The sequence below is a fragment of the Onychostoma macrolepis genome, chromosome 17, assembly GCF_012432095.1.
Source record: "Onychostoma macrolepis isolate SWU-2019 chromosome 17, ASM1243209v1, whole genome shotgun sequence".
Taxonomy (NCBI): Eukaryota; Metazoa; Chordata; class Actinopteri; order Cypriniformes; family Cyprinidae; genus Onychostoma; species Onychostoma macrolepis.
The window spans coordinates 23,184,621-23,209,141 of NC_081171.1; the positions used below are offsets into that span (position 1 = coordinate 23,184,621).

Below are 24,521 nucleotides of genomic sequence, written 5' to 3' on the forward strand. Positions count from 1 at the left end.
TCTTATACAGCCAGTCAGCTGTGTTCTGTAGCATCTGCGCTGTGTTGCTAAAACGATCTTTAGATCTAACTGTAATTATTTCCCACATCCAAGTTCCAGGTTATAATATGCACAAGTCTAACATTAATCTCTTAATTTTACAGTAAGTAGTGAAACTTACCCAAAATAAAGGCTTAAACATCTAAAACATGCACATTTAAAGGGCTCCTGTTTTGGTAAAAGTTTTTAGACAGCTTTCAAAATGGTCGCCAGACAGTGTGAACACATGGAGAGTCATATCTCAGCATGCAATGATCTGATTGATTTGAAATTACAGGAGGTATATAGTAACAAACACATCAATTGCTTAAGACATCAAGTAGGAAAATAACTTATTTTTTTTCTTTTCATAATCTGAGCTCAAACATGGAAGTGTGCTTAATAGGTACGTTAGCTTAATAGGTACGTTTACCCTACTTGCTCTAAAACAACTTTAAACAAGCTCTTGCCCATGACATGTACACTGTAAACCTGAACAGTACTACTGACTTATAAAGACTGAGAACTACAATTAAAATCGGTTATACTGATGCAATGTAAAACAATTACATTTTTACACCTCTACTTCAATGAATATTAAGTAAACTGATTGACGTAAACCAGGGATACTCAAATCTGGCTCACGAGATCCACTTTCCTGTAGAGTTTAGCTCTAAGCCTAATCAAACACACCTGAGCATGCTAATCAGTGTCTTCAGGATCATTAGAAAATCACAGGTAGGGGAGTTTGATCAGGGTTGGAGTTAAACTCTGCAGGAAAGTGGATCTTGTGAGCCAAATTTGAGTATCACTGACGTAAACTGACACCATTCACGTCACATGCTCTAACCGACGCTTTCAGAATAATCCTTTCAACATGGCAGATACTCGCAACTTATTGAAGGACTTGTAAGTAAACCAAAACATTTGTAAAAGTTTTCTTATTCGCTTTTTGAGCATTGTAAGGATATCATAATGAATAAAATATTATTTTATCATTTTAGCGTCACTGCTTATAGTGTAATGTTAAAGTTAGTTGGCATGTGAATAAGCTAGCCGCTAGCAGTAACTTTATCCACGACTGGTACTGGAATGATTCTTTAGGGTCTTCATGTAACATACTTTGGTTAAAATTCTTCAAAGGTCGTGTAAAACAACATCCTTTTTACTTTGTCAAAAACAGCTACCTATTTCGGGTGCATGTCTCTTTAAATATTAATGAGCTACTTGCTCATCCCACCCCTCTCTTCTTTGTTTTGTGTATAATTGGTGGCATGTTACCATAAAAACAAAACTAATCCACTGCGTCCTCAGTGGCTCTGATGTCAGGAGAAAATAAATACTCTTATGTTCACTTTTAGATTCAACTACAAAACACCTGCATTGGTTATGAGACATGTCGCTACAGCTGCTCAAGTGCAGAGAAAGTGGTAGACAGTGCACAACTGGCTAAGGCCTGAGATATTCTAATACAGGACAGTCCGTCACGGTTGTGGGTGGGGCAAGAGCAGTATGATATCATAGAAAACATCTCAGGTTACTTGACGTAACCTTGGTTCCTTGAAAGGAGGGAATAAGACATTGCATAAAACACTGCCTCTGGACCTTCCTGAAGAAGACACATTGAATCGCGCTATTGCACGTTTGAGCGCTTAACTAGCTGGCAGGCTCCGCCGCTATAAAGGCAGTGCCGAGCGCCATATTACCTCAGAATCTTTCAACTGAGCAAGAGTTACTTATGACCCTGAGGCATTTTTTTACATGCCGACTTACACAATGTCTCCTTCCCTCCTTTCAGGGAACCAAGGTTACTTAGCAAGTAACCTGAGATGTTCCCTTTCAAGTTGGTCTCTTGACATTGCATAAAACGCTAGTGGAATGTCTAAAATCCCCACTGTGTAGATTGCGTAGCCCATGAAGATCACTGAACAAAGCGAAAAAACAGGAAACTGTGCAACGAGCGCCTCAGCCGCACATACAGTCACTGCTAGTACAAGCAATGGCACAGCATACCAACGTAAATGACCTAGGTGAAGCATGCGCTGGAGACGGGCATGGCCATGAAGTAACTGTGTCTGCTCAGCCACTTCCCCTTGCACAAACAGAACATGCGACGCAAAAGAGTGAATCTCCATGTTATAAATCCTAGCAAATGTGCTTTGTAAAGACTTTCCCGCCGCCAAACAAATGTCCTGTATAGATATCCCTTTAGACCTGTGCTTGGTCACACGAAACTGGCTGGTTGTCCACATAAGTCCACAATGCCCAATTGCATGCCATGCAGTCGCTGTCCAAATGCTTTAGCATAAAAGACCAGTTGACTGAGATAAGCCAACGCCTATGAAGTAGACATATTTTAGGTCCACTGACACAATCCAGTCCCTTGGCCACTCATGTGCGAGGGTCTGTTCCCATGCGTCATTTGAATGAATGTGACCACAGCCAAATCACTTCATGCTCAACAAAAGGCAGCTTTCGCTGTAAGGCAGGGAGCTGCCATACTAAGAGAGTGAGCAAGAGCAGGAAGAGGAGATCCATTTCTGAAGCTCCCTGTACCTAAATACATATAGAAATATTTACATATGAAAATGTATAACCTATCTTGACCTAACACACTGCACAGCAGGACTATCAGGACACAAAGGCACCCCAACGATAAGGAGAATGTGAGAAGCAGACATACAATAAGAGAACGAGCAGTCTTGCTGTCACCGTCATGAGTGTATGTGAGCAAAGCGGTGGCGACACAGGCGGCGCTTGCTTGCGTCATCGCATGGCTAAGCTAATGGACCTAGTTGAACACCGTGGGTGAGTGACAGCGCCACGCTATTGCCTATACATCAGTAACACCAAGACAGTTGTTGGCTGTGCCGGAGCCTTATACACCCACAGGACCCATCCATATGGTGCAGTGGCCATGCTGGGATCACCAAACACTTTGCAACTCCTATAAACTCACTATACAGTCTCTGCTTTTTACAGATTGGCAGCATTTGTGAAGGATAGGCCCGTATTAAAACAAGCACAACTCCACATCCCAAGAAAGGGAATCTGAGTGATTGATAAGCAGGAGTCAGTGATAGTTAAACAAACTCCCTGAATGAAACATGAACAGTCAGTTGTCCAGATCATTCAGTATGCAAGCTCCGCTCATTTTAGAGGGGAGAGAGCTGCGATCACAAATTCTGTGAATGAACACAAAAAAATGTACTCAATCAAAGGCACTGTGAAGGCTCTATAGTTTCATAACATTTGAAACAGGGTAGCCCGAGTTTAGTATATGTAACCCACCACTCCCAGAAAGAGTAATGTAAATTAAGCATTAGCGTTAGTTCTGGCAGGTCACGTCAGTCAAGCTTGCATCAGCTGATTCTCAGCTGATCATATCTACCTAGGAATACAACACCTAATCGCGGCATTCCTATATAAGCTCTATTCCGTATCAATCAGCAGCTTTTCCCGCTTGCTCAGGAGCAAATCACCCTCCTCCATCCCCAACTCCTCCTTTAGCACAGTCAGGACTTGTCTTCCTGATATTCCTTGCTGAATCAGACTTAAATACTCTTAAATATCATTAAGTACATTAATGATATCTGCTTTGTTCTGTTCTGTTTACCCTAGGGGGGTTATTATTGTTGCTCTCCCTGCTCATTCATGACAGGCTGCATGGATGGGCAGGGAGTTTTTGCACAGAACAGAACCATACCGCCAAACCAAAGCTTTATGCTAAGTATCTATCTTTGACGATAGTGGTCCTGACAGAAATAATGGTATTGTCAGTGAGAGAACACCAAGCGTGCGTTTTGTGCTTATATGAGGCAGACCATGTTCGAAGACAGGGGCAACCTATACTGCGCTGCAGGGCAAGAGGGGTGCTTTGTACTATGCTTGATCAACGCTTTTGGGCAGGGAGCGTGCTTTGAGAGTTCGTGGGCAGCCAAAGGACATCTTGATTTATGTAAGGCGGACCGCAGCTCTGAGACGGGGCTGCTTGCACTGGATGGGAGTGAGAGCCCTTCACGCTTTGCACATAGCAGGTCGCAGCTGAAGTGGGGCTGCATATATCGTGTGAATGAGTTAGCAGCCAGAGCTTACTGCACTTGCACGTGATAGACCGTTGCTCTGAGACAAGGGCTGTTGATGTTGAAAACAGCCTATGCTCCTTATATGGCTGTCTGCTGCTCCAAGGCAGGGGCTGCTTAACACGTGAATGAGTGAGTGACTGGGACTCCTCCGTGCTCTATACACTGCTGACCATTGCTTACGCTGTGTGAGTTAGTGTGCGGCCTCAAACATTTCTGTGTCCTGTACACAGCTGGCCGCTGCTCTAAGGCAGGGGCTGCTTATAGCATATGAATGAGTGAGTGACTGGGACTAATTCTTGCTCTACACACTTCTGACCGCTGTGCTGAGGCAGGGGAGTTCATGGCTGGTCGCTGCTCAAATGCAAGGGGCTGCCTACATCGCGTAAACAAGTGAGCAACTGGCCATTTCTCTGAGGCGAAGATTCAGTGAAGCCAGCATCCAGTGAAAGACTGAGTGATTGGAATTGTCCTGAGCTCCGCACACTGCTGGCCGCCACTAAACGGCATGGGGCTGCTTACATCGTGCGAGTGAGTGCAGGAACCTTTCGAGCCCTGTAGACGGCTGACCATTGCTCTGAGGAGTGAGGATGCTTCAAAGCTACGTGAAGGAGAAAGATTCTGAAGCAGGGGTGTCAAACTCAATTCCTGGAGGGCCACAGCCCTGCAGTTTAGTTCCAACCCTAATTAAACACACCTGATCCAGATAATCAAGTACTTCAGGCTCAGTTGAAAACTACATGGTTTGTGTTTTGGAGCAGGGTTGAATTCATTTAAGATGAATAAAGCACCAGCACCTGTTAGGAGGTAATGGCACGGATTATTATATTAAGCGCACGATTTACTTAAAACGAGGGAACGATTTATTAAAGCGTGCGCACAATCTAGTAAATCGAGGGAACGAATTAATAAATCGTGCGCACGATTTATTTACTTTTTCTTGCATGTCATGTGCAGGGCTCCGTATACAGCGCTCAGCGCTGCCTTTCAAGCAGCTGAGCCCACCAACCAGGCAAGCGCTCAAACGCCATTGGTTATTGCAGCGCAATAGCGTGATTCAATGAGGCTTTAAGAAGGTTGAAGGGGAATCAAAACTGCTTGATAATTGAGGCCCCATCCACACGGAGACTCGTTTAGCTGTATACGCATAAATTTTGTATCATATAGCCCAGGCGATTTGTCCAGTCGGATCCGGCGTTTTGGGAGAGTGAAACCGGTATTTTTTTAAACCGGGTCCCAGAGTGGATAAATCTCTGTTCATGTGTACAGCCAATCTGTATATTTTCTGAAACGATAATGTCATCAGCCCACGTCTCGCTCCTAGTCAGATACCGCTACGTCATGTAGCAGCATCAAACACATGAACAAACACTGAACGATTGTCTTTTTATTAACTAACATTAACACCGATTAATAAATGTATTGTTCCATGTTGGTTTGTATACCGTGCGGTTTATGTGCATAGTCCAAGTCTTCTTCTCCATTTTTATGTATCTCTGTGGCAGAATTACAGCGCCACATGCTGGTCTGATATGTATACTACATTGTTTAGTGTCGGTTTTGTGGTTTCGTGTGGACGCAGGTATTTCTTGAGATGAGGTGATGGGGGATTGGATAGGGAAAGCTCTGGCTTCTTGTGGACGTAGCCTGAGATCTAAGGTTTTTGGGGGATTAAAAAAAAGGAGTGAATGGATTTTTATTATTGTATGGTGATTGTGTTCACATGCTGCTAAGACACGTTTATGCAAAAGTTAATTTTGCATCTGATGTCCCCTTTAAGGCTAATACACGGACATGAAGTTAACAGATATTAAGATACTTTGTAGTAAAACTTTACAAACTTTCTTCACTTGGCTGAACTAGTTGCCTGCTGAATGTCTCACCAATTAAGGTAACTTCTATTGTGTTGAAATGCAAGTTTTGTGATGTTTCCCCATATATCTGGACACAGACTCGTCTCTCTTTTCTAAATCCATTATTGGTTATATACTTACTTGAGTGTGTTTGTGGTTTTCTAGGTTTGTGCTGAGTTCCACATATCACAGGAAACAACAAAAGCTAGCAAGACTTCAGAAACGTTGCGTGACATTCTAAATGTTTATTATCTTCAGGTGACTTTAATTTGTCAACACTTCAATACCTCCATCAATATCTGTAAAAGAAAGTTAGCTTGCTTGTTTAACATGTTCATGTTTGCTTTGTCATTGAAGGATATACACAATGTTGGCCTTTGTGCTTCCCTGGTGTCCCATGTGTGAACCAGCAGTACGTCGAGACTTGAAATGTAATTATTCAGTGCATTAACAGAACTGCTAGTATCAGTAAATGCAACTGTCTAGTTTTAGTCTAGTTAGTTAAACTTACAGTTGGATGCTCTGTTTATTCCAGGTAGAGTTGTCTGGCGAGCCAGACATCACATACACTCCTGTCATTGTTGTCAATGAAAGCACTACAAGTCCTGCAAGCACTGCAGCTGTGATTGATGATCTTCCGGTGTTTGACATGTTCAGAAACACTTGTTCAAACAGTCTGTGTTTAAAAAAATAAGATAGAATAAACAAATCTTCATACGTACAGCTGCCGTTGGTTTTTTTTATTATTATGCTGAACTTCTGCATGATTAGCGTTATGCATACAGTAGGTGTATTTTCTGAGGTAGTATTTGTATTCAACAGCATCAAAATAACTGAAATTAAAAACATTATGTATGGTAAACCGTTTGAAGTACTGTGCACTTACCAAATAAAATGTAAACACTAAGTTTTACTTAACTTTACTTTATAATTGTTTGCTTTAAAGTTTTTACTTAAATGTTTTGAGGTAATCAGTTTCAACAAAAGTTGAGTATTCTAAACCAATCAGGTTTTACAGTGCACAGTGATTTATATTTGTCTGGGAATAAAGAAACTTCTCAGTTGAGCTTCAGTGAGTCTATGGAGTTATGACACCAGTGGGGCCCATTTCTATGATTTCACCAAAAATCACTCAAAAAAAGGCTCCTAATATAAAAAAAAAAACTTAAACCACCCTACTAATGATGTAGCTTGTCCTTTTTACAAAGCATCCACTCAAAACAGGTTTTCGGCCCATTGCCTGAAAAACAACAAAAGACCTGTAATTACTTGCCATCTAGCAGATACTTTTCATCATAGGTGTCTTACAGTACACTAATTACAGACACGGCCCCTAAAGCAACTTGTAACAGGGCCCCCATGAAAATTCACGGGGCGGTACAACATTTACATGGGTGGGCCTCCCTCATTACTGAGCCTGAGACAGCATTCCCGATTATCCCCCCTGGGGATGGTTCTGCTTGGTTGATCATGAATACAATGATGATGGAAGATGATTTATCTCAGTGTAGTGTTATTTTAGCTTAGTAACCCGTTTAGCATTACCAACAGAACTCTAGAACTGTTTAGCTTTTAGAAGTCATTAAATCAAAGTAAAAAATAAACAACGGGACACTAAAACGAACAGTGAGAAAAATGCTACCAGAACTGAGTAAAGCTGAATTATGATTGTCATTACCCTGCTCAGAGTTTGCCACGTTAGTGAGATATTTCATGTGGATGTGCTAGGCTTCCGTCAGGAAGAAAACAATGACCCCCTTTACCACTTAAAACCTCAAGAGTTAGTTTACTGAATGAGTGACAAACATGCTGGAAGGAACCATCTTCCCTGGTAGTGTGTGTCTTTGATGACGCTTGGGAAGAAGGATAGATTTAGCAAAAACTGCATTTACAAATGTAAAACAAGATAACACAAACACATATACTAAGTAAATAAGAATCAACAGGACTTTTTCCGCTCTTATTTGATGTCTGCACTACATTAACTTTTCTCTCCCAAGAAAATCTTTATTATGTGATGATTATTTCATTAATTTTCTAAGTTACATCTTTTTCTTCAATTTTCTTTAAAGCAATAGTTCACCCAAAAATTTAAAAGTCTGTTGTCATTTACTCATGTTGTTCCAAACCTGACTGCATTTTCTATGGAACATAAAAGAAGGTATTTTGGGAAATGTCTCAGTTTTTTTGGCCCATACATTTGAAGTCAATGTTAACCAAAACTTGGTTAAGCTGAAAAACAATAAAGTGACTAGTTAGTTAAACAGTCACTGGACAGACCAAAGGTACTGTGATAATCTGGGTCACAGACAGCCTTTAACTGATATACACAATGCACATGTGTAGGGAAAAACAAAAAACAAAAACAAACCTTATTTGCTAATAACTGAGTAAAACATTTTTTCCACAGTGCATTATATGTAGCTAATAAACACAGAAAAGCAGAGAGGTAGTTTGTTTTACTGGTTGTCCACGACAAATTAAACTCCTTGAAATCAATGAAACGGCGCCATCCATTGGATTAGTTTTCAAATGAATTCAACAGTCCAGTGTCTGACAGTTTTCATTACTGATACCAGTCACACACTCCATTTAAATTAAGATACTGATTTGAGCCGTTGCCATGAAACCAGACCATTATTACAATGTAACAATTATCTTCCCAATACATTGGCTAAAATATAAATCGCAGAATTCACATCTTCTCATTTCACATTAAATAATTACTTCACTCAAAACGGTCATCATTTATTCACCCTTGTGTTGTTTTGAGGAACACAAAATATTGAAGTTGAATTAAATTATTTGTATTCCACAAAAATAACATACCATATATTATTTTATTTTTCTTATTCAATGGCAATTCATGAAAAGAATACTGATTCAGCCTAACTTTAGAAACTGTGTATGTAAGCAATTACATGTCAAAATTAGTCGCTAGATTTTGATATAAGGTTCAGCATTTCATCCTGTCTGGCCATATCAATAGGTGATCTTATAAACCGGTTCACCCACATGAAGGACACCTGTTTTCTTGACGGTGTAGTACTGTCCCAATATTGGCGCGGTTTTCTGCTTAGGGTCAGTCAGTCGATAGCTATGAGGTAAAAAAAAATAATGGATGTATTAAGAGAAGACAAAATGATATGAAATTATTCTACCCAGAGCAACTTCTTACATGATCCTATTTCTTGCACAACTATAAGTAATACTATTTTTCTACGATTTTTTGTTTTATAAGTAAAACACCCTATTACAAAAAAAAAAGTTAGAAACATGCATCTTAACCTAATTGCATGTGATTTTCCAATGCATGACATAATTCAAACATATATAAAAATAATACATACATCTGCATTGATCAAATATTATGCCGAGAATTTTCAGGGATTTTTTGCTAATAATTTAAATTTTAGTGCATCATTAATTTAACAGGATAAGCATGTAAACAAGGTGCTCTACAAACTGAATTCTACTGCTGTATAATAATGTGACTCTTTTCCAGATTCTGTAATAATCAACAGTTTCAAGTCTAACATTACAGCCTGATAACATGTAACTGATTAACAAAAGAAAAACAAGCCAAGTTTTTTGGCAACAGCACTTTTTTGTGCATATGCTCTGGGTAAATCTTAATTCATTTAGTGAAATAAAATGCAATGTTTGTGTCTGTGTGTGCTTACGTTTTGAGAGTGTCCAGTGGTTCTTTCCGGTTGATGACTCCAGTCTCAGGGTCAACAGTGGTAAAAAGGCATCTGAATATTAATGCACAGAATTAATTAGTTTACATGAATCATGCATTAGAGATCATTGTACAGGTGCTGGTCATATAATTAGAATATCAAAAAGTTGATTTATTTCACTAATTCCATTCAAAAAGTGAAACTTGTATATTATATTCATTCATTACACACAGACTGATATATTTCAAATGTTTATTTCTTTTAATTTTGATGATTATAACTGAAAACTAAGGAAAATCCCAAATTCAGTATCTCAGACAATTAGAATATTACTTAAGACCAATACAAAGAAATAATTTTTAGAAATCTTGGCAAACTGAAAATTATGAACATGAAAAGTATGAGCATGTACAGCACTCAATACTTAGTTGGGGCTCCTTTTGCCTGAATTACTGCAGCAATGCGGCGTGGCATGGAGTCGATCAGTCTGTGGCACTGCTCAGGTGTTATGAGAGCCCAGGTTGCTCTGATAGTGGCCTTCAGCTCTTCTGCATTGTTGGGTCTGGCATATTGCATCTTCCTCTTCACAATACCCCATAGATTTTCTATGGGGTTAAGGTCAGGCGAGTTTGCAGGCCAATTAAGAACAGGGATACCATGGTCCTTAAACCAGATACTGGTTGCTTTGGCACTGTGTGCAGGTGCCAAGTCCTGTTGGAAAATGAAATCTGCATCTCCATAAAGTTGGTCAGCAGCAGGAAGCATGAAGTGCTCTAAAACTTCCTGGTATACGGCTGCGTTGACCTTGGACCTCAGAAAACACAGTGGACCAACACCAGCAGATGACATGGTACCCCAAACCATCACTGACTGTGGAAACTTTACACTGGACCTCAAGCAACGTGGACTGTGTGCCTCTCCTCTCTTCCTCCAGACTCTGGGACCCTGATTTCCAAAGGAAATGCAAAATTTACTTTCATCAGAGAACATAACTTTGGACCACTCAGCAGCAGTCCAGTCCTTTTTGTCTTTAGCCCAGGCGAGACACTTCTGACGCTGTCTGTTGTTCAAGAGTGGCTTGACACAAGGAATGCGACAGCTGAAACCCATGTCTTGCATATGTCTGTGCGTAGTGGTTCTTGAAGCACTGACTCCAGCTGCAGTCCACTCTTTGTGAATCTCCCCCACATTTTTGAATGGGTTTTGTTTCACAATCCTCTCCAGGGTGCGGTTATCCCTATTGCTTGTACACTTTTTTTCTACCACATCTTTTCCTTCCCTTCGCCTCTCTATTAATGTGCTTGGACACAGAGCTCTGTGAACAGCCAGCCTCTTTTGCAGTGACCTTTTGTGTCTTGCCCTCCTCGTGCAACGTGTCAATGGTCGTCTTTTGGACAACTGTCAAGTCAGCAGTCTTCCCCATGATTGTGTAGCCTACAGAACTAGACTGAGAGACCATTTAAAGGCCTTTGCAGGTGTTTTGAGTTAATTAGCTGATTAGAGTGTGGCACCAGGTGTCTTCAATATTGAACCTTTTCACAATATTCTAATTTTCTGAGATACTGAATTTGGGATTTTCCTTAGTTGTCAGTTATAATCAACAAAATTAAAAGAAATAAACATTTGAAATATATCAGTGTGTGTAATGAATGAATATAATATACAAGTTTCACTTTTTGAATGGAATTAGTGAAATAAATCAACTTTTTGATGATATTCTAATTATATGACCAGCACCTGTATATTCTACATTACCTTCCACAGCCAACAACTCTCTTTAACTCCACTTGGCCAATCTGAATATGATCCCATGTGTCCTAGTTAAGGAATAACAGTTTTATTTTACACCATAACACACCTGACATTGCATAAAACTGTATTATATTTAGTTATACCTCCGTGAATGCCTCACAGTCACTGACAACAATACTGGGACGAAATTGAAAGACAGTAACATCCTTATCCAATCGGGTATTCAGGTCCCTAACAGAGGCCTCTGACATGAGCATGATGGGAGCAGCATCAGGATAGGCCACCTGAAAAATTGTGAAATATCCGATTAGATAATGGCAGTGACCAATAAGAAATAACAGGAAGAAAGTCACAAGAGACATTAGATCTTTTCTTGAAGTCATTAAAGTATTTACTATAATTGTGATTTCACAAAATTTTCAAAATAGTGTTGTTTTTGTGTATTATTGGGTAACAGATTTGAGACATTTGACAAAGTTAAAAAGCTAGAAGACAAAAAAAAGTTTATATTGCAAGAAACTGTATTAGATTTTCACGTGTTGAAAGGAGGAAGAAACACAACTGTGAAAACTCAAAAATATACAGTCATGCCCAAAAATATCAGCACCCTTGGTAAATATGATCAAAGAAGGCTGTGAAAATTAATCTGCATTGTTAATCCTTTTGATCTTTTTTTTTTTTTTTAATTCACAAAAATCTAACCTTTCATTGGATAATAAGAATTTAAAATGGGCGGAAATATCATTATTAAATAAATGTTTTTCTCTAATACACATTGGCCACAATTAACGGCACCCTTTTATTCAATACTTTTGAAACCTCCATTTGGCAGTTTAACAGCTCTAAATGTTCTCCTATAATGTCTGATGAGGTTAGAGAACACCTGACAAGAGACCAGAGACCATTCCTTCATCCAGAATCACTCCAGACCCTTTAGATTCTAAAGGGACTCAAATATTTTCTGCAATTCTCCAGCTGTGGTTCTTGGAGAGTCTTTAGCCACTCAAACTCTCCTTATCACCGTGCATTAGTACGATATAGACACACTTCCTCTTCCAGGCAGATTCATAACATTTTATGTTGATTGGAAATTCTTAATTATTGCCCTGATGGTGGAAATGGGAATTTTCACTGCTCTAGTTCTTTACTTAAAGCCACTTCACTAATTTGTGAAGCTCTGTTATCTTTTGCTGCACATCAGAAATATATTCTTTGGTTTTTCTCATTGTGATAGATGATTAAGGAATTTGGGCTTTGTTTTCCCTCCTATTTATATTTCTGTGAAACAAGAAGCCATGGCTGGATAATTTCATGTCCATAATCACCCTGGAGTGCTCAAAATTGTGAATATGAATGGGAATATACTTCAGAGATAATTTCTAGGGGTGCTAATAATTGTGTCCACAGTGTATTTGAGAAAAACATTTCATAATGATATTTCCCCCCCCATTTTAAATTCTTATCAAATGAAAGGTTAGATTTTTGTGAATTTTTTTAAATAAAAGATCAAAAGGATTAACAATTCAGATTAATTTTCACAGCTGCCTTTGATCATATTTACCAAGGGTGCCGATATTTATGGCCATGACTGTATATTTTAAAAATAAATGACTCTCTTTTGTCAAGATAATTAATAGGTAAAGGTTTTCACTTTTTACATTTTTATTTGTAGTATGAGACCTGTACAGTGCCCTTCATCAAACCTTTTCATCCTTAGGAAAGAGGGGTTCTTTCTCAGAAGGCTTCTGGGCTTTTAGATGAGGTTCAAAATGCACCAGACGAAAGGTGTTGTCTGATTTCAGGTATCGAGTAAGCCAGTTAGACACATCGTCCCCACAGTCCCTGCCCTGAACGTCTACACCAAAGACTCTATTCACACAAGCAAATTTTCAAGTTTCAGTATGCCACTTCAACGTCAATCAAAAAAGGCAACTTTGGCCACACTTAAAACGTATGAATGCCATCGTATTTCACCACAAAATACCTTACCAAGTGGAACATACATACAGTAGTTCAAAATTATAAGTGTTATTAACTAAAACTACACACTAAATGTTATTAAAAAAAAAAAAAAAAAAAAATTTAAAATATTTAATTAAAAACTTAAAATTAGAAAACTAAAAGATTAGAATTGTTGTCTTAATCATTAACTGATATAAAATTTGTTTAAGTCAAAGTACCAAAATTACTAATTAAAGCTTAAAAATAATAGGAAATTAGTAAATAAATAATAATAATAATAATAAATAATTAAAATAAAAAGAACATTAAAAAATAAAATAAAATAAAAATACTAAAACAAAATAAAAATGGGAAATATTAAATAATAGCTCATTTAAATATGAATATATAGATACAATAATACTAAAATAGCACTGCTTCACACATCCACTATGACCACAGTGAAGCCAGTTATACTATGCAATGAAATTGATATATTTTTATGAAATTCTAAATACTTACGAGGCCACTTTTTGTAAAAAGTATGTACCTGCAGTCCACAACTGCATTATTGGGCTGGTGAAGAGGAACCCTCAACTCCTCCATCTGGGGTCCACTGAGACACAGCTGGCCACCTTCACAGGTCAAAGACGCCAACACCAGACGAGGCTCCTGTCTGCCTGTCACCATGCGGCCGTCCTCCGTGATCACCAGCCAGTGCCTGTAACAAACACGCATTCTCTGTAGAATTAACTCTACAACTAACCAGAACATCTGTTCATATTCATCTGTAGCCTTATGTACATGGGATAATGGCCTACGATGTTATGGAGGTTTGAGGGGCCCCTGACCCCTTAAACAAGGCTTGCCTTGAACCCTTCCAAAGAATGTCGAAACAAAGACAGAGAATATTATGCATTCTGTTACACGCGTCTTTATATTTTAACAGTTGTCAAAAGTAGCCACAAAAGTTATCAGAGCGCCAAAATAGACCGCTCGAGCGCATTCCGTCAGCAGACATAAATACTGCCATTTTTTAGAGTGTTATCTCACATTTACATTTTATAAAACATAACAAAAATGTCCAAAAACGATTTAAGACATATTGGTTACCTGCGCTATTGGCTCAAAAAGACTTCACAAATGGAGTTGCGTCGCATAATTATATATAGACAAATATTCCTTTCAAGAGTAGACCGCATTTAATTTATTATCGTATATTGATTAATTTGCGTTCAAAGAAATTGCATGACTGAAAAACAAAAGTGCATACTTTCATCAAAAACTCACCGATCCTGCAGTTTGCCATATTTCAGCCCCATTCGCAGACATTCTGCGGTCTCCACCGACACGACTTTCCCAGACTTCAGAGGGTGAACCAGCAGCTGGGTAACGACTCCCACTCGAGTTAACTTCTTCTCTGGACTCGTGTATTTATACACAAGCCCGAGTCCAAACAGAGCGACAGCTGTGCCTACAGCGCATAATACTACTTCCCGATTTTGGTCGAAGATTTTTACTAACATCTCTTTGAAGTCCATGCTTAATTTTCTTCAAATAATATCTGCCTGTGAGATTTCATAAGTCTCAAAAACGTTTTACAGCACTCAGGCTATGATGGCCATCTGATGGTGAGTTTGCAGCCAATGAAAAGGCGCGTTGCTACCAGGTAGTTTTAAAGGAACAGTCAAAAATATAATAACTCGGTCACCATCTGAAACAACTTTTCTTGGCACTGGCAGCTGATATCAAGCCTGCTTTATCTTGCAACCCTCTCCCACAGAACACCTGTCATTCAGACCACTTTTCACTATCTAATAGCTAAGAAAATAAACAATTACAGAGATTGTGTCTATACTCACCCTCAAGTTGTGCACCTGTTTGAGTCTCTTTATTCTACTGAACACAAAAGAAGATATTTTGAAGAATGTGGGTAACCAAACCGTTTTTGGTCCCCGCTGACTTCTATAGTATTTATTTATTATTTATTCATTCATTCATACTGTGGAAGTCAATTTGTACAACTGTTTGGTTCCACCATTCTTCAAAATATATTTTCTGTTCAGCAGAAGAAGAAGAAAAAAAAAGGTTCGGAACAACTTAAGGGTGAATGACGATGACAGAAATTTCATTTCATTTTGTGAACAATCGCTTTAACTCTGGCCCACCAGATCCACTTTCCTGCAGAGTTTAGCTCTAACCCTAATCAAACACACCTGAGCATGCTAATCAGTGTCTTCAGGATCATTAGAAAATCACAGGTAAGTGAGTTTGATCAGGGTTGGAGCTAAACACTGCAGTGCATTGGCCCTCCAGGGCAAAATTTGAGGAACCCTGCTCTAAATGAATAGGACAGATAAAATAGAAATCCATCCTACAATGTCCTGTTTCACTCCGAAATATGTTACATTAAAAGTTAAATGGCTTGCAAATAATTTTTGACTTTAAGGACTGTTCCAGGTTCAAATCAAGTTTGTTGCATGCTAAAGAGTTGTCAGAAGTTTACTGAAGGTGATGTCAGTCAAGTGACTGTGGTGTAGTTCGTTTATAGCCTACATTTAGCTTTTTACTTCTGATGATTGTATATTTGTGAAATTTTTCATGATGAACAAAGCATGTAAGAATCATAAACTTTTGTTGGCCACAGTGCTTATTTTTTGCAATAATCCAAAAGCCATGGGGAAAAAAAGATCTATTTGACTTTTGCTGATGATAACCTTCATGTTGGCCTACAAAAATATGTCATGAGCAGTGTAGTGCTCTACTAACACAGACAATAGTTTTGACTTGTCATTTCATCAAATATCACACATGCAGATAGTTATGGTAATTGTGTAACCAAGTGTTTCTGAAAGGGTTAAAAAATCACTGCTTATGTGATTTTCTCTGGTAAATGACAGCACGTTACAGATTCTACAAAAACGATTAACGATGTAACTTGGAACATATTCCTTATTAGACCTTTTACAGTATAACCATTGTGAAAATGCATCCCTTTCCATAGTTTCACTGGCATTTGACATGGACAAAAAATAAATCTTTTTTTTTTTTTTTCTGTTCTTTTTATTATTATTCTACTACCGTTTCCTTTAGTAAGGACAAAAATAGAAACATAAATGTACACTCTGTCCTGCCCCCACTGACCTGCTGGCCAAAGATGTTTTTTACCTTTCACGTGAATGTAGATGCCAAACGAAAAAAAATCTAGAAGGAAAAGCAACAGATGCCGCCACCATGGGGGGGCAATACAGGCATTTGTTGTAATGGCATTCCTTCTGTCACTGTGTCATGCAGGTTTAATAGCTAAAGGCAAAGTCTTGGGCACAAAGCGCTTTCTCCTTGGCAGGATGTGAAGATGGCACACACTCCTGTGTGGGCCAAACATAGCCTGAGCAGCAAGACCTCTCTGAATCATGGGGGATACACAGGACACGATGTCCAGATCAGTGCTGAGAGCACTTGGAGAGTCCGTATGCGATAACTGCTGTTTTTCCTAGAGCTCTAGTTCAGACCAAGGTCATATTTATACTTTATCTTCAAAGGAATTTTATGTGCTAACATCAAGAGTAATTAAATACCTCAGGTTCAAGAGTCTAATAAACTTTCCGTGCCGAGATGTTGACTTTGATATCACTGTTACATAGACAACTCTGTCCTAGTTTTGAAAAACAAAGTCATCTGCAGCCAATCCGAATATCGTTTTATCACTCCACGTGACCTCCATCAGGTTAATATACTTCAGGAGCTTTCAAAAGGTCAGATTATTCCCTTAACACACTGTACAGATCTGGGCAGAAAGCAGGAGTCATGTCGGTATGCCATCTGGATCAACAAATACCTGATAGGTGTTTCATTTTGCTGGTTACACTGAAGTCTAGCACAGCGTATTATAGGGGACTCATTACAGTAATGGAGTGGCAGTCTGGCAATAATATCAGATCATAGTATACTTAATAAAACGTGTCAGATGTGGTTTTCGCAACAACTATTGATCCAACAGGGTTGTGCAAATTGCAGAAGTGAAGAACTGGCTCCTTTTTAAGGAGTTGAATTGGCCACAGGAAGAGGAATTTATTTAATTGTAATTTAAAGAATTTATTCCCCAAAGGGACTTGTTCATGGAGAAAAAAAAATTTAGATGAGAGGTTAAAATTATAATCAAATGCTCTCATATTTTCTCATGTGTTCTTCCACCCTCATCCACCAAACTTTAATACATTTATTAAAATAAAATATCTATTGTGAGTCTGTTTATATAAATGTTTTTAACGCTTTTAGGTCTATTTCCTTAAAATAAAAGTACATTTCTTTGAATTTCTATTCATTTTAAGCCTACTTCCTCATACAAATTCAAATTGCAATTATGCATTCAGTTTGCTATCTCAATTCCAGTTCAACTCAAATTCAAGAATTGAATTGAAATTTAAAAGGTGTTCTCAGTCCAATTCTGAATAGCACAAAACCCTGCAATGCAAAGCCAAAAATGACTTCACAAATTCACACTTCTTATACCGTAAACATATCATCTGAACAAAATAAAACAACATTGCAGATCAGACGCTTTTTGGTCAAACTTTGTAAAGAACTACTGTCTATTGCACTATATTGAGGTGTAAATGAGCTATTTGAAGTAGAAGACCATTTTAATTCTCATAATAGTCATCAAAGTGTTGAATGAGTATAGATGTGTTTGTGTAAAAAGACTCCTAGTGGAGCTCTTTCATCAGTCCACCTCAATCTTGGGTGGTCCGTTCAAGCATCTTTATGTGAATGCTGTGAAAATAACTCATGTGACTCATTTAAGATCTACAGTGACTGTATAAGAAAGTGAGGTGGATTCAGACAGAGCTGCGTCTCTTGGAGAAGAGCCTAAACGGTGAGATATTTCTCAGGTCAGCAGACACAGTGCTAATGGCTGAGCAGCGTTGAGGGTTACACACGCAGCCCGTGGGGCCGGGTTCGAAGAAGTGGTGGGGCGATACGTCTCCTTGCTCCATTAGCGCATCAGTGAAGGACATATCCTGCGGGAGGATCACCATTTTCTCTCGGCTTTTGTACCACAGGCAGGAGCACACCGTCTGGAAGTGGAGCACCTCAGCGTAGACGCTCTTCAGCCCTCGCCTTTTATCTCGCCCCACGGCGACTGGGCTCGGAGGGTCCGGACGCCGTGAAACCAGACCTTTTGGTTTATCTTTGGAGAGCAGCGCCCTCTGCTCTGCGTCTCTTCTCTCATCCTCGGTGTTCATCGTCATGAACCGTAGCACCACTAGATTGAGGAAAGCACCAATTACTGTGAGGCCCATCAGGATATAGACAAAACTGAAGGCCACGTAATGAGGGTCGTTCTGGAGAGCGCTGTCCTTCTGTAGGGCTACGTAGTCCCCGAAACCGATGGTGGTGAGGGTGATGAAACAGTAGTAGAAGGCATGGAAAAAGGTCCAACCTTCGTAGTGGGAGAAGGCAGCTGCTCCTATGCACAAGGTGCTGACGCAGGAAAAGAAGCCGATGATTACCATGTTGGCCATGGAGACTTCCGGCCGCCGCAGGCCCATGCATTTTTTGGCTTTGTGCAACAGGAAGCGGACGAAGGTGTTGATGCGTTCGCCCAGGCTCTGGAACATCACCAAGGTGAGGGGGATGCCCAGAAGCGCATACCCCATGCAGAACGCTTTCCCAACATCCGTACTGGGGGCGGCATGGCCATAGCCTTGGAAAGAAGAGCAGGACAAGATAAGTGTTTCCAAAAAAAAAAACAATGTTTTCATAGATGACTTGATGTGATGTTGTATGCTTAGATGTCTGCAGACCTTAACCCCTTCAGACCCTGCATCAATTGGAATGCTTTAAACCAGGAGTGCCCAATCCTGTTCGTGGAGATCTACCTTCCTTCAAAGTTCAGATCCAACCCTGATCAAATGCACCTGAACCAGCTAAGTAAGCTTTTCAGCAACACTTGGGCTGAATCCGAAATCACGACGACAAACACTTTATACAATAAACGGATGCTTGGATGAATGATTCAGCTGCAAACGCCATCTTCAGTAATTAATTCGGCGTGCGACTCTTACAGTGCATTATGGCTATTCTCTAACCACTGAGTGTACATCAGTTGTACACTCGTTATTGCTGTGCATTGTGGGATTGAATGAGTATGCTTGATAATGTTCACTAAGGTTTCGGAGACCACTAAAAATGGCTGTCCCCTCAAAGAGTGCCCTATTTAAGGGTATAGGGGGTGATTTTGGACACAGCCTTGGGCTACGTCCGAAAGTTTAAGCTGCTGATTTGTTGCCTTGCTGTACTATCCAGCAATGACTTTGAAAGCAGTGTTTATGCACAAAGGTACCTTCTGAAACTGATTTCGGAGGCAGCATAATAGTGAGCCACAACAAGATAGAGAGAGCTTTGGTGCTAACTAAGCAAAAATTGAATTACTACAATACTAATTTCTTGCTCGAAATAACATCAAAAGTGGAAAAAGTTGGTCAAAAACATACATTCACACACAAACTGATCAGCAACTGCTACTTTCAGACACTTTATTCTTTTAGCTCTGCTGTCACAAAATCAAATGCACAGGATTGTGGGATTTCAAAGGCTGCGTAAGATACATCCATGCTGCCTTCAAAAAATTTATCAGATTAAAGTATCTCAGCCCAACAGGATGACTGCGTCCATAAGTTTAGCCTGCTGATTTGTTGCCTCGCTGCCTTATATCAGGCAATGACTTTGCAGGCAGTGTTTGCAAACGAAGGCACCTCACAAAATGCTTTTGAGGCAGCGTAATGATTTAATGATATATTATACAAAAAATAGAATGAGCTTTGGTGATAACTGAGCAAATGTTTAATTTCTCACATCAAAAGTGCAAAAAGTTGAACAGAAACATACATTTACACACAAACTGATCACCAAATGCAACTTTCAGATGCCATCTTTAATTTTTTAGCTCAACCATCATAGAATGGAATGCACAGGATTGTGGGATATCAAAGGCCCCGAAGGATACATCTATGCTGCCTTCAAAAATTTACCAGATGAAGGCATCTCAGGAGGCAGGACGTGAAGCTGACATTGGATTTGGACGTGCCTTGGAATGCATCCTTCGAAGGCAACATTTTTCAGCTTTCATATGCAGCCAATATAACATCATTGGATTCAGATATGCCTTGCCTTCCTACCTCTGCGGAGGCAGCATTTTTCAGCTTTCGGACACAGCCTTGATAATTACAGACAAGTTTGTTGGAGAAGGGTTAACACTGACATCTGCAGGAAGGTATATCTCCAGAAATGGGATTGGACACCCCTGTTTAAACCAATAAAAAATTATATTTTTAATAATATGAGTAATGCCTGCCTGGCCAGCTAGACAGGAAAGCTCCTATTTTACCTTTTATATGCTCATTTATGTTCATGCTAGTCACATTAAGTTTCACCTATTATAATCTTAATAGTATCAAGTGATAAGTTGATTTGAAGATCTTTCAGGCCACACCAAAGTAAGCTACCATAAAATGTTAGTAGGTCTTATGTTCCACTCAGCGTGGCTGTGCATAGAATAACATTTGTGATCCTTGGGGGTCAGTTAAACAACCTCTTAAGAAGTCAGAATAAAAGTTAATAAGGTAAACAAGCCTTTCAATAACTTCACAGTTTGTTATTGGCCAGAATCATCAAACTATTCATCAGATACACACCCCCCACGCTTATTTGTACTAGATGTTCTTTAAAAACTCGTAAATATTATTACAGACATTCATAACACTTAGCCATCCCAATTTTGTTATGATGATGCTGTAAACTCTCCAATGAGGGCAGACTAATACGGCATTAGCCTGCATGGAGATTTGTTGAAGCTATGCACATAGCTGTCATTACTGGGATACCAAATAGACTCACGGATCAAGTTTCCAACAAGAAAATTAGGACAATGAAGTTCAAATTATTTAAGAGTAATCTACTGTTATGTAGCTAAAACATTACAGAATCGCTGTTCTTACTTTTATACGGACAAAGGCAATGATAATTCTCAGCCAATAAAATAAAGTACCATTATGTACTGTTGTGTGTGACTATACTTTTATATGTACATGAACATGTAAATGAATAATAATCATAATTCCAAAATGAAAATGGTAATCTAAAAATGGTAACATTAAAATGAACTGATTCATTCAAGTCAAAAATATTATTTAATTCATTACATTTTTCATGGAGGATGTTTGAAGAAACACTCTCAGGAGAAAAATAAATAAAAATCTTTCAAAGAGTACAACTTTTTACTTTATTTACTCGCTTTTTACAGTGTAGTGTACCTTTTTTTCATCTGAGTGAATCAAATTATGTTGTGTTGTATATAATCAGTGTTTCTGAGCTCTTAAAAGCTCTTTGTGGTCTTTGAGAGTTAAAGGGAAATACAGTTATATAGTTGTAATTGTCCTTCGCACAAGCAATGCAATATCGTTGTCTTCAGCTCGTGAAAGCACAGAGAGAAAACATACATTAGCATTTTGTAGGGTGCTCTTCTAAAAATAACCCATGCATGACCATTTTTGAATTAATCCACCGGAAGCAGTGACCGAAATCACCATGAACAGTAACACAGGATTAAGCACTTCAATGATGACTGTTTGGAGCATTCTTCTTCATATTTTCTCATTTATCGCATCCTAGCTTCATTTTATGTCTTAAGCAATCTTAATGAACATATTTCGCCAAGATTGAATTCGAATCTGATTGAATTTCATTTTTATTTTATACACAAAGCACACAGTTAACTGATAATTCTACGTTTAAAAAAACGTTCTGCTGTAGTTGCTAGAACTTTTGCGAGAAAATACAGTGTTTATAAGGATTTTGGTGACTGTGTATAGTATATATTTTAGAGTTGTATTAATATTAATAAACTCACCTATTTCACGTGTTATTTTCTATGCTGATAATAACACAGATTAACGATGCCTTTAAGGTAATCGAAATTGTCCCTCGGCAAATAATAACAATGATCGCCCACACGAACTCAAAATAGCATCAGTAAAACATAAAACACTAAAATTATGCTATAATCTAAATAATAATAATAATAAAAATTAAAAAATCTAATAAAACTAAATCAGGCGATTCATCGTTAAAACTTTCAGAAATTGTAACACATTTTATCATAAAAGTATACGTTTCGTCTTATTCACACCGTAAGAGAATACTGTGAAACAAAAATGTGAATAAAATTAAACAAAACCCAAACTTTTCAAAACCTAAAGTTAATTGCATTAGCTTATAGGCAAAACAGCAGGCTAAGAAATAAAACACCATTACTTGAATGACCGTCTTCACAAATTAAATTCATCAGTTAGAGCTGAAAAATTACCTATGGTCGTTATCACAGTGATGGCGAAATAAAAAGAGCCGGCAAACTTCCACTGGACTCCGGCTTTGTGAGGCTTCAGAAGCAACACGACCGTTTCAATCTGTTCAAAGTCAAAATTGGTGAGATTATATTTAAGCATAAGTTGACTTTTTCGAGAGTCGAGATCGCTCTTCTGTCTTTTCTCTTGCTTTGACTCGAGAGCGTCGAAGACTCCCGCTCCAATGAGTAAATAGGACAAAGTGCAGATAATTAAGGCGAGTGTCCGCACGTTTTGTCTCTTCATCTTCTCATAGTCGCCTCCAAATATCCCTCAGGTTTCAAAGCTCCGGTCCGGCATGGGAACTTTCCTGATTCAAGGCTTGTCATAGCTCCCTTGTACACCTTGGCAGCAAGAATCCAGCTAAAGGTTTCCTGAAAATCTGCCACAAGTACCGCTATTAAAAGAAGTCGTGTTTAGAGGAGCTGTTCTTTCAGCACCACCCCCAGAGACTCACACACGCTCCTTATATGGGCCTTTGTTCCTTCCAGTCCGCGCGAGCGAGTCCACTGGTGAACTGGGAGAACCAAGACAGGTTTATACTGTCACGCATCGTCAATCATATATTGCATTGTAATTACTAATTGTCACTTTTTGGAGCTGTTTAAATGCATTTTCTCTGAACAGTTCTTAAAAGGAACATTTGTTTTCTTAATATTACAAAGAACCTTGTTCTACTACAAAGAACTTTTTGTGCATTGGAAAGGTTCCATTGATGTTAAAAGTTCTTTATGGAACCATTGATGTAACAAAGAACCTTCATTTTAAGAGGCTATAATTAATGTTATAAATGATGTGTAACATAGACACCTCTTCTTTTACATTTATTTTAAATAAGCTTTAACCCCAACATATTGTGTTCCAATCATTTTGACCCAAAGAGGATTTTCTTTTTCCCTAAAAATTGACTAAAACTTAAAGGGATAGTTCACCCAAAAATGAAAATTCTGTCATTATTTACACACCCTCAAGTAGTTCCAAACCTGTATGAATTTCTTTGTTCTACCGAACAAAAAGGAAGATATTTTGAAGAAAGTTTGTAACCAGGCTGTTTTGGGGCACCATTGACTTCCATAGTAGGGAAAAAAATATACTATGGAAGTCAATGGTGCCCCATAAATGCTCTGTTTCCCACATTCTTCAGAATATCTTCTTTTGTGTTCAGCAGAACAAAGACATTCATACAGGTTTGGAATTACTTGAGGGTGAGTAAATAATGACAGAATTTTCATTTTTAGGTGAACTTTGCTCACAGGTCATAACAACTTCATTTAGGGTATAACAAATTCATAGTTTTTGTACTTTTTGTGGATGATTTCCCCAACCCAGTTACACTCAAAAATGACTGGCATACAAAAAATTGCTTATAAATATTTTGTTAGGTTATATTATTACCAAATATTGTTATCAACTTGTTTTCTTTGAATTAACACAGGTTTTTTTATTTTGATTTGACCTTACTGTTCTGAACTTACGCACCTCTTTTTTTTTTTTTTTTTTGGTAAACATGATCTACAAATACAACCAATCAGTTCCAAAAAGAAATACAAAATCTATGCTAATTCAAAGGAAACAAGCTGACAAAAAGCTTGAATCCAAGATTAATGCCAATTAATGCCAATATACTGCACATGCACAGATTCCTAAATTGAAAAAAATAATTGAATAATATATTAATATAATTCACAACATTCTGCACATCCTGTAACTGTATCTAGGTAATGTCTATGGAAGATTTTTATGGGAGGCTTCCAGGGAACTAACCCACTGTAGCTAATGAAGGCTGAA

General features: G+C 38.5%; 2 protein-coding genes and 1 long non-coding RNA gene across 3 annotated transcripts; 1 reads left to right on the top strand and 2 right to left on the bottom strand.

The window, feature by feature from the left end:
* Positions 1 to 786: 786 nt before the first annotated feature.
* Positions 787 to 7,776, top strand: LOC131523752 (uncharacterized). Its single transcript, XR_009266842.1, has 4 exons — positions 787 to 927; positions 6,119 to 6,211; positions 6,311 to 6,384; positions 6,489 to 7,776. It is a non-coding gene; the product is annotated as an uncharacterized LOC131523752 (long non-coding RNA).
* A 620-nt stretch (positions 7,777 to 8,396) lies between these two features.
* marc1 (mitochondrial amidoxime reducing component 1) lies at positions 8,397 to 15,361 on the bottom strand. The gene is made up of 7 exons (XM_058750394.1): positions 14,620 to 15,361; positions 13,880 to 14,050; positions 13,092 to 13,257; positions 11,532 to 11,672; positions 11,392 to 11,453; positions 9,637 to 9,708; positions 8,397 to 9,050 (listed from the first exon to the last, which is right to left on the bottom strand). Exons 1-7 carry the CDS (start codon positions 14,868 to 14,870, stop codon positions 8,936 to 8,938), a joined length of 978 nt encoding a protein of 325 aa, XP_058606377.1. The 5' UTR covers positions 14,871 to 15,361; the 3' UTR covers positions 8,397 to 8,935.
* A 964-nt stretch (positions 15,362 to 16,325) lies between these two features.
* kcnk3b (potassium channel, subfamily K, member 3b) lies at positions 16,326 to 23,160 on the bottom strand. The gene is made up of 2 exons (XM_058749403.1): positions 22,697 to 23,160; positions 16,326 to 19,036 (listed from the first exon to the last, which is right to left on the bottom strand). The coding sequence occupies exons 1-2, from the start codon at positions 22,977 to 22,979 to the stop codon at positions 18,168 to 18,170; spliced, it is 1,152 nt and encodes a 383-aa protein (XP_058605386.1). The 5' UTR covers positions 22,980 to 23,160; the 3' UTR covers positions 16,326 to 18,167.
* Positions 23,161 to 24,521: the final 1,361 nt, after the last annotated feature.

Bases quoted from the DNA above. Each gene is read 5' to 3' on its own strand.
- marc1 (XM_058750394.1), bottom strand. From the start codon at position 14,870: ATGGACTTCAAAGAGATGTTAGTAAAAATCTTCGACCAAAATCGGGAA. The intron at 14,051-14,619 runs GTGAGTTTTTGA...TGTTTGTTACAG, and splicing joins TATGGCAAACTGCAGGATCG to GCACTGGCTGGTGATCACGG. The intron at 9,709-11,391 runs GTAATGTAGAAT...ATTAATATTCAG, and splicing joins AGAGTTGTTGGCTGTGGAAG to ATGCCTTTTTACCACTGTTG.
- kcnk3b (XM_058749403.1), bottom strand. From the start codon at position 22,979: ATGAAGAGACAAAACGTGCGGACACTCGCCTTAATTATCTGCACTTTG. The intron at 19,037-22,696 runs GTAATTTTTCAG...CTTCTTTCCAAG, and splicing joins CACTGTGATAACGACCATAG to GCTATGGCCATGCCGCCCCC.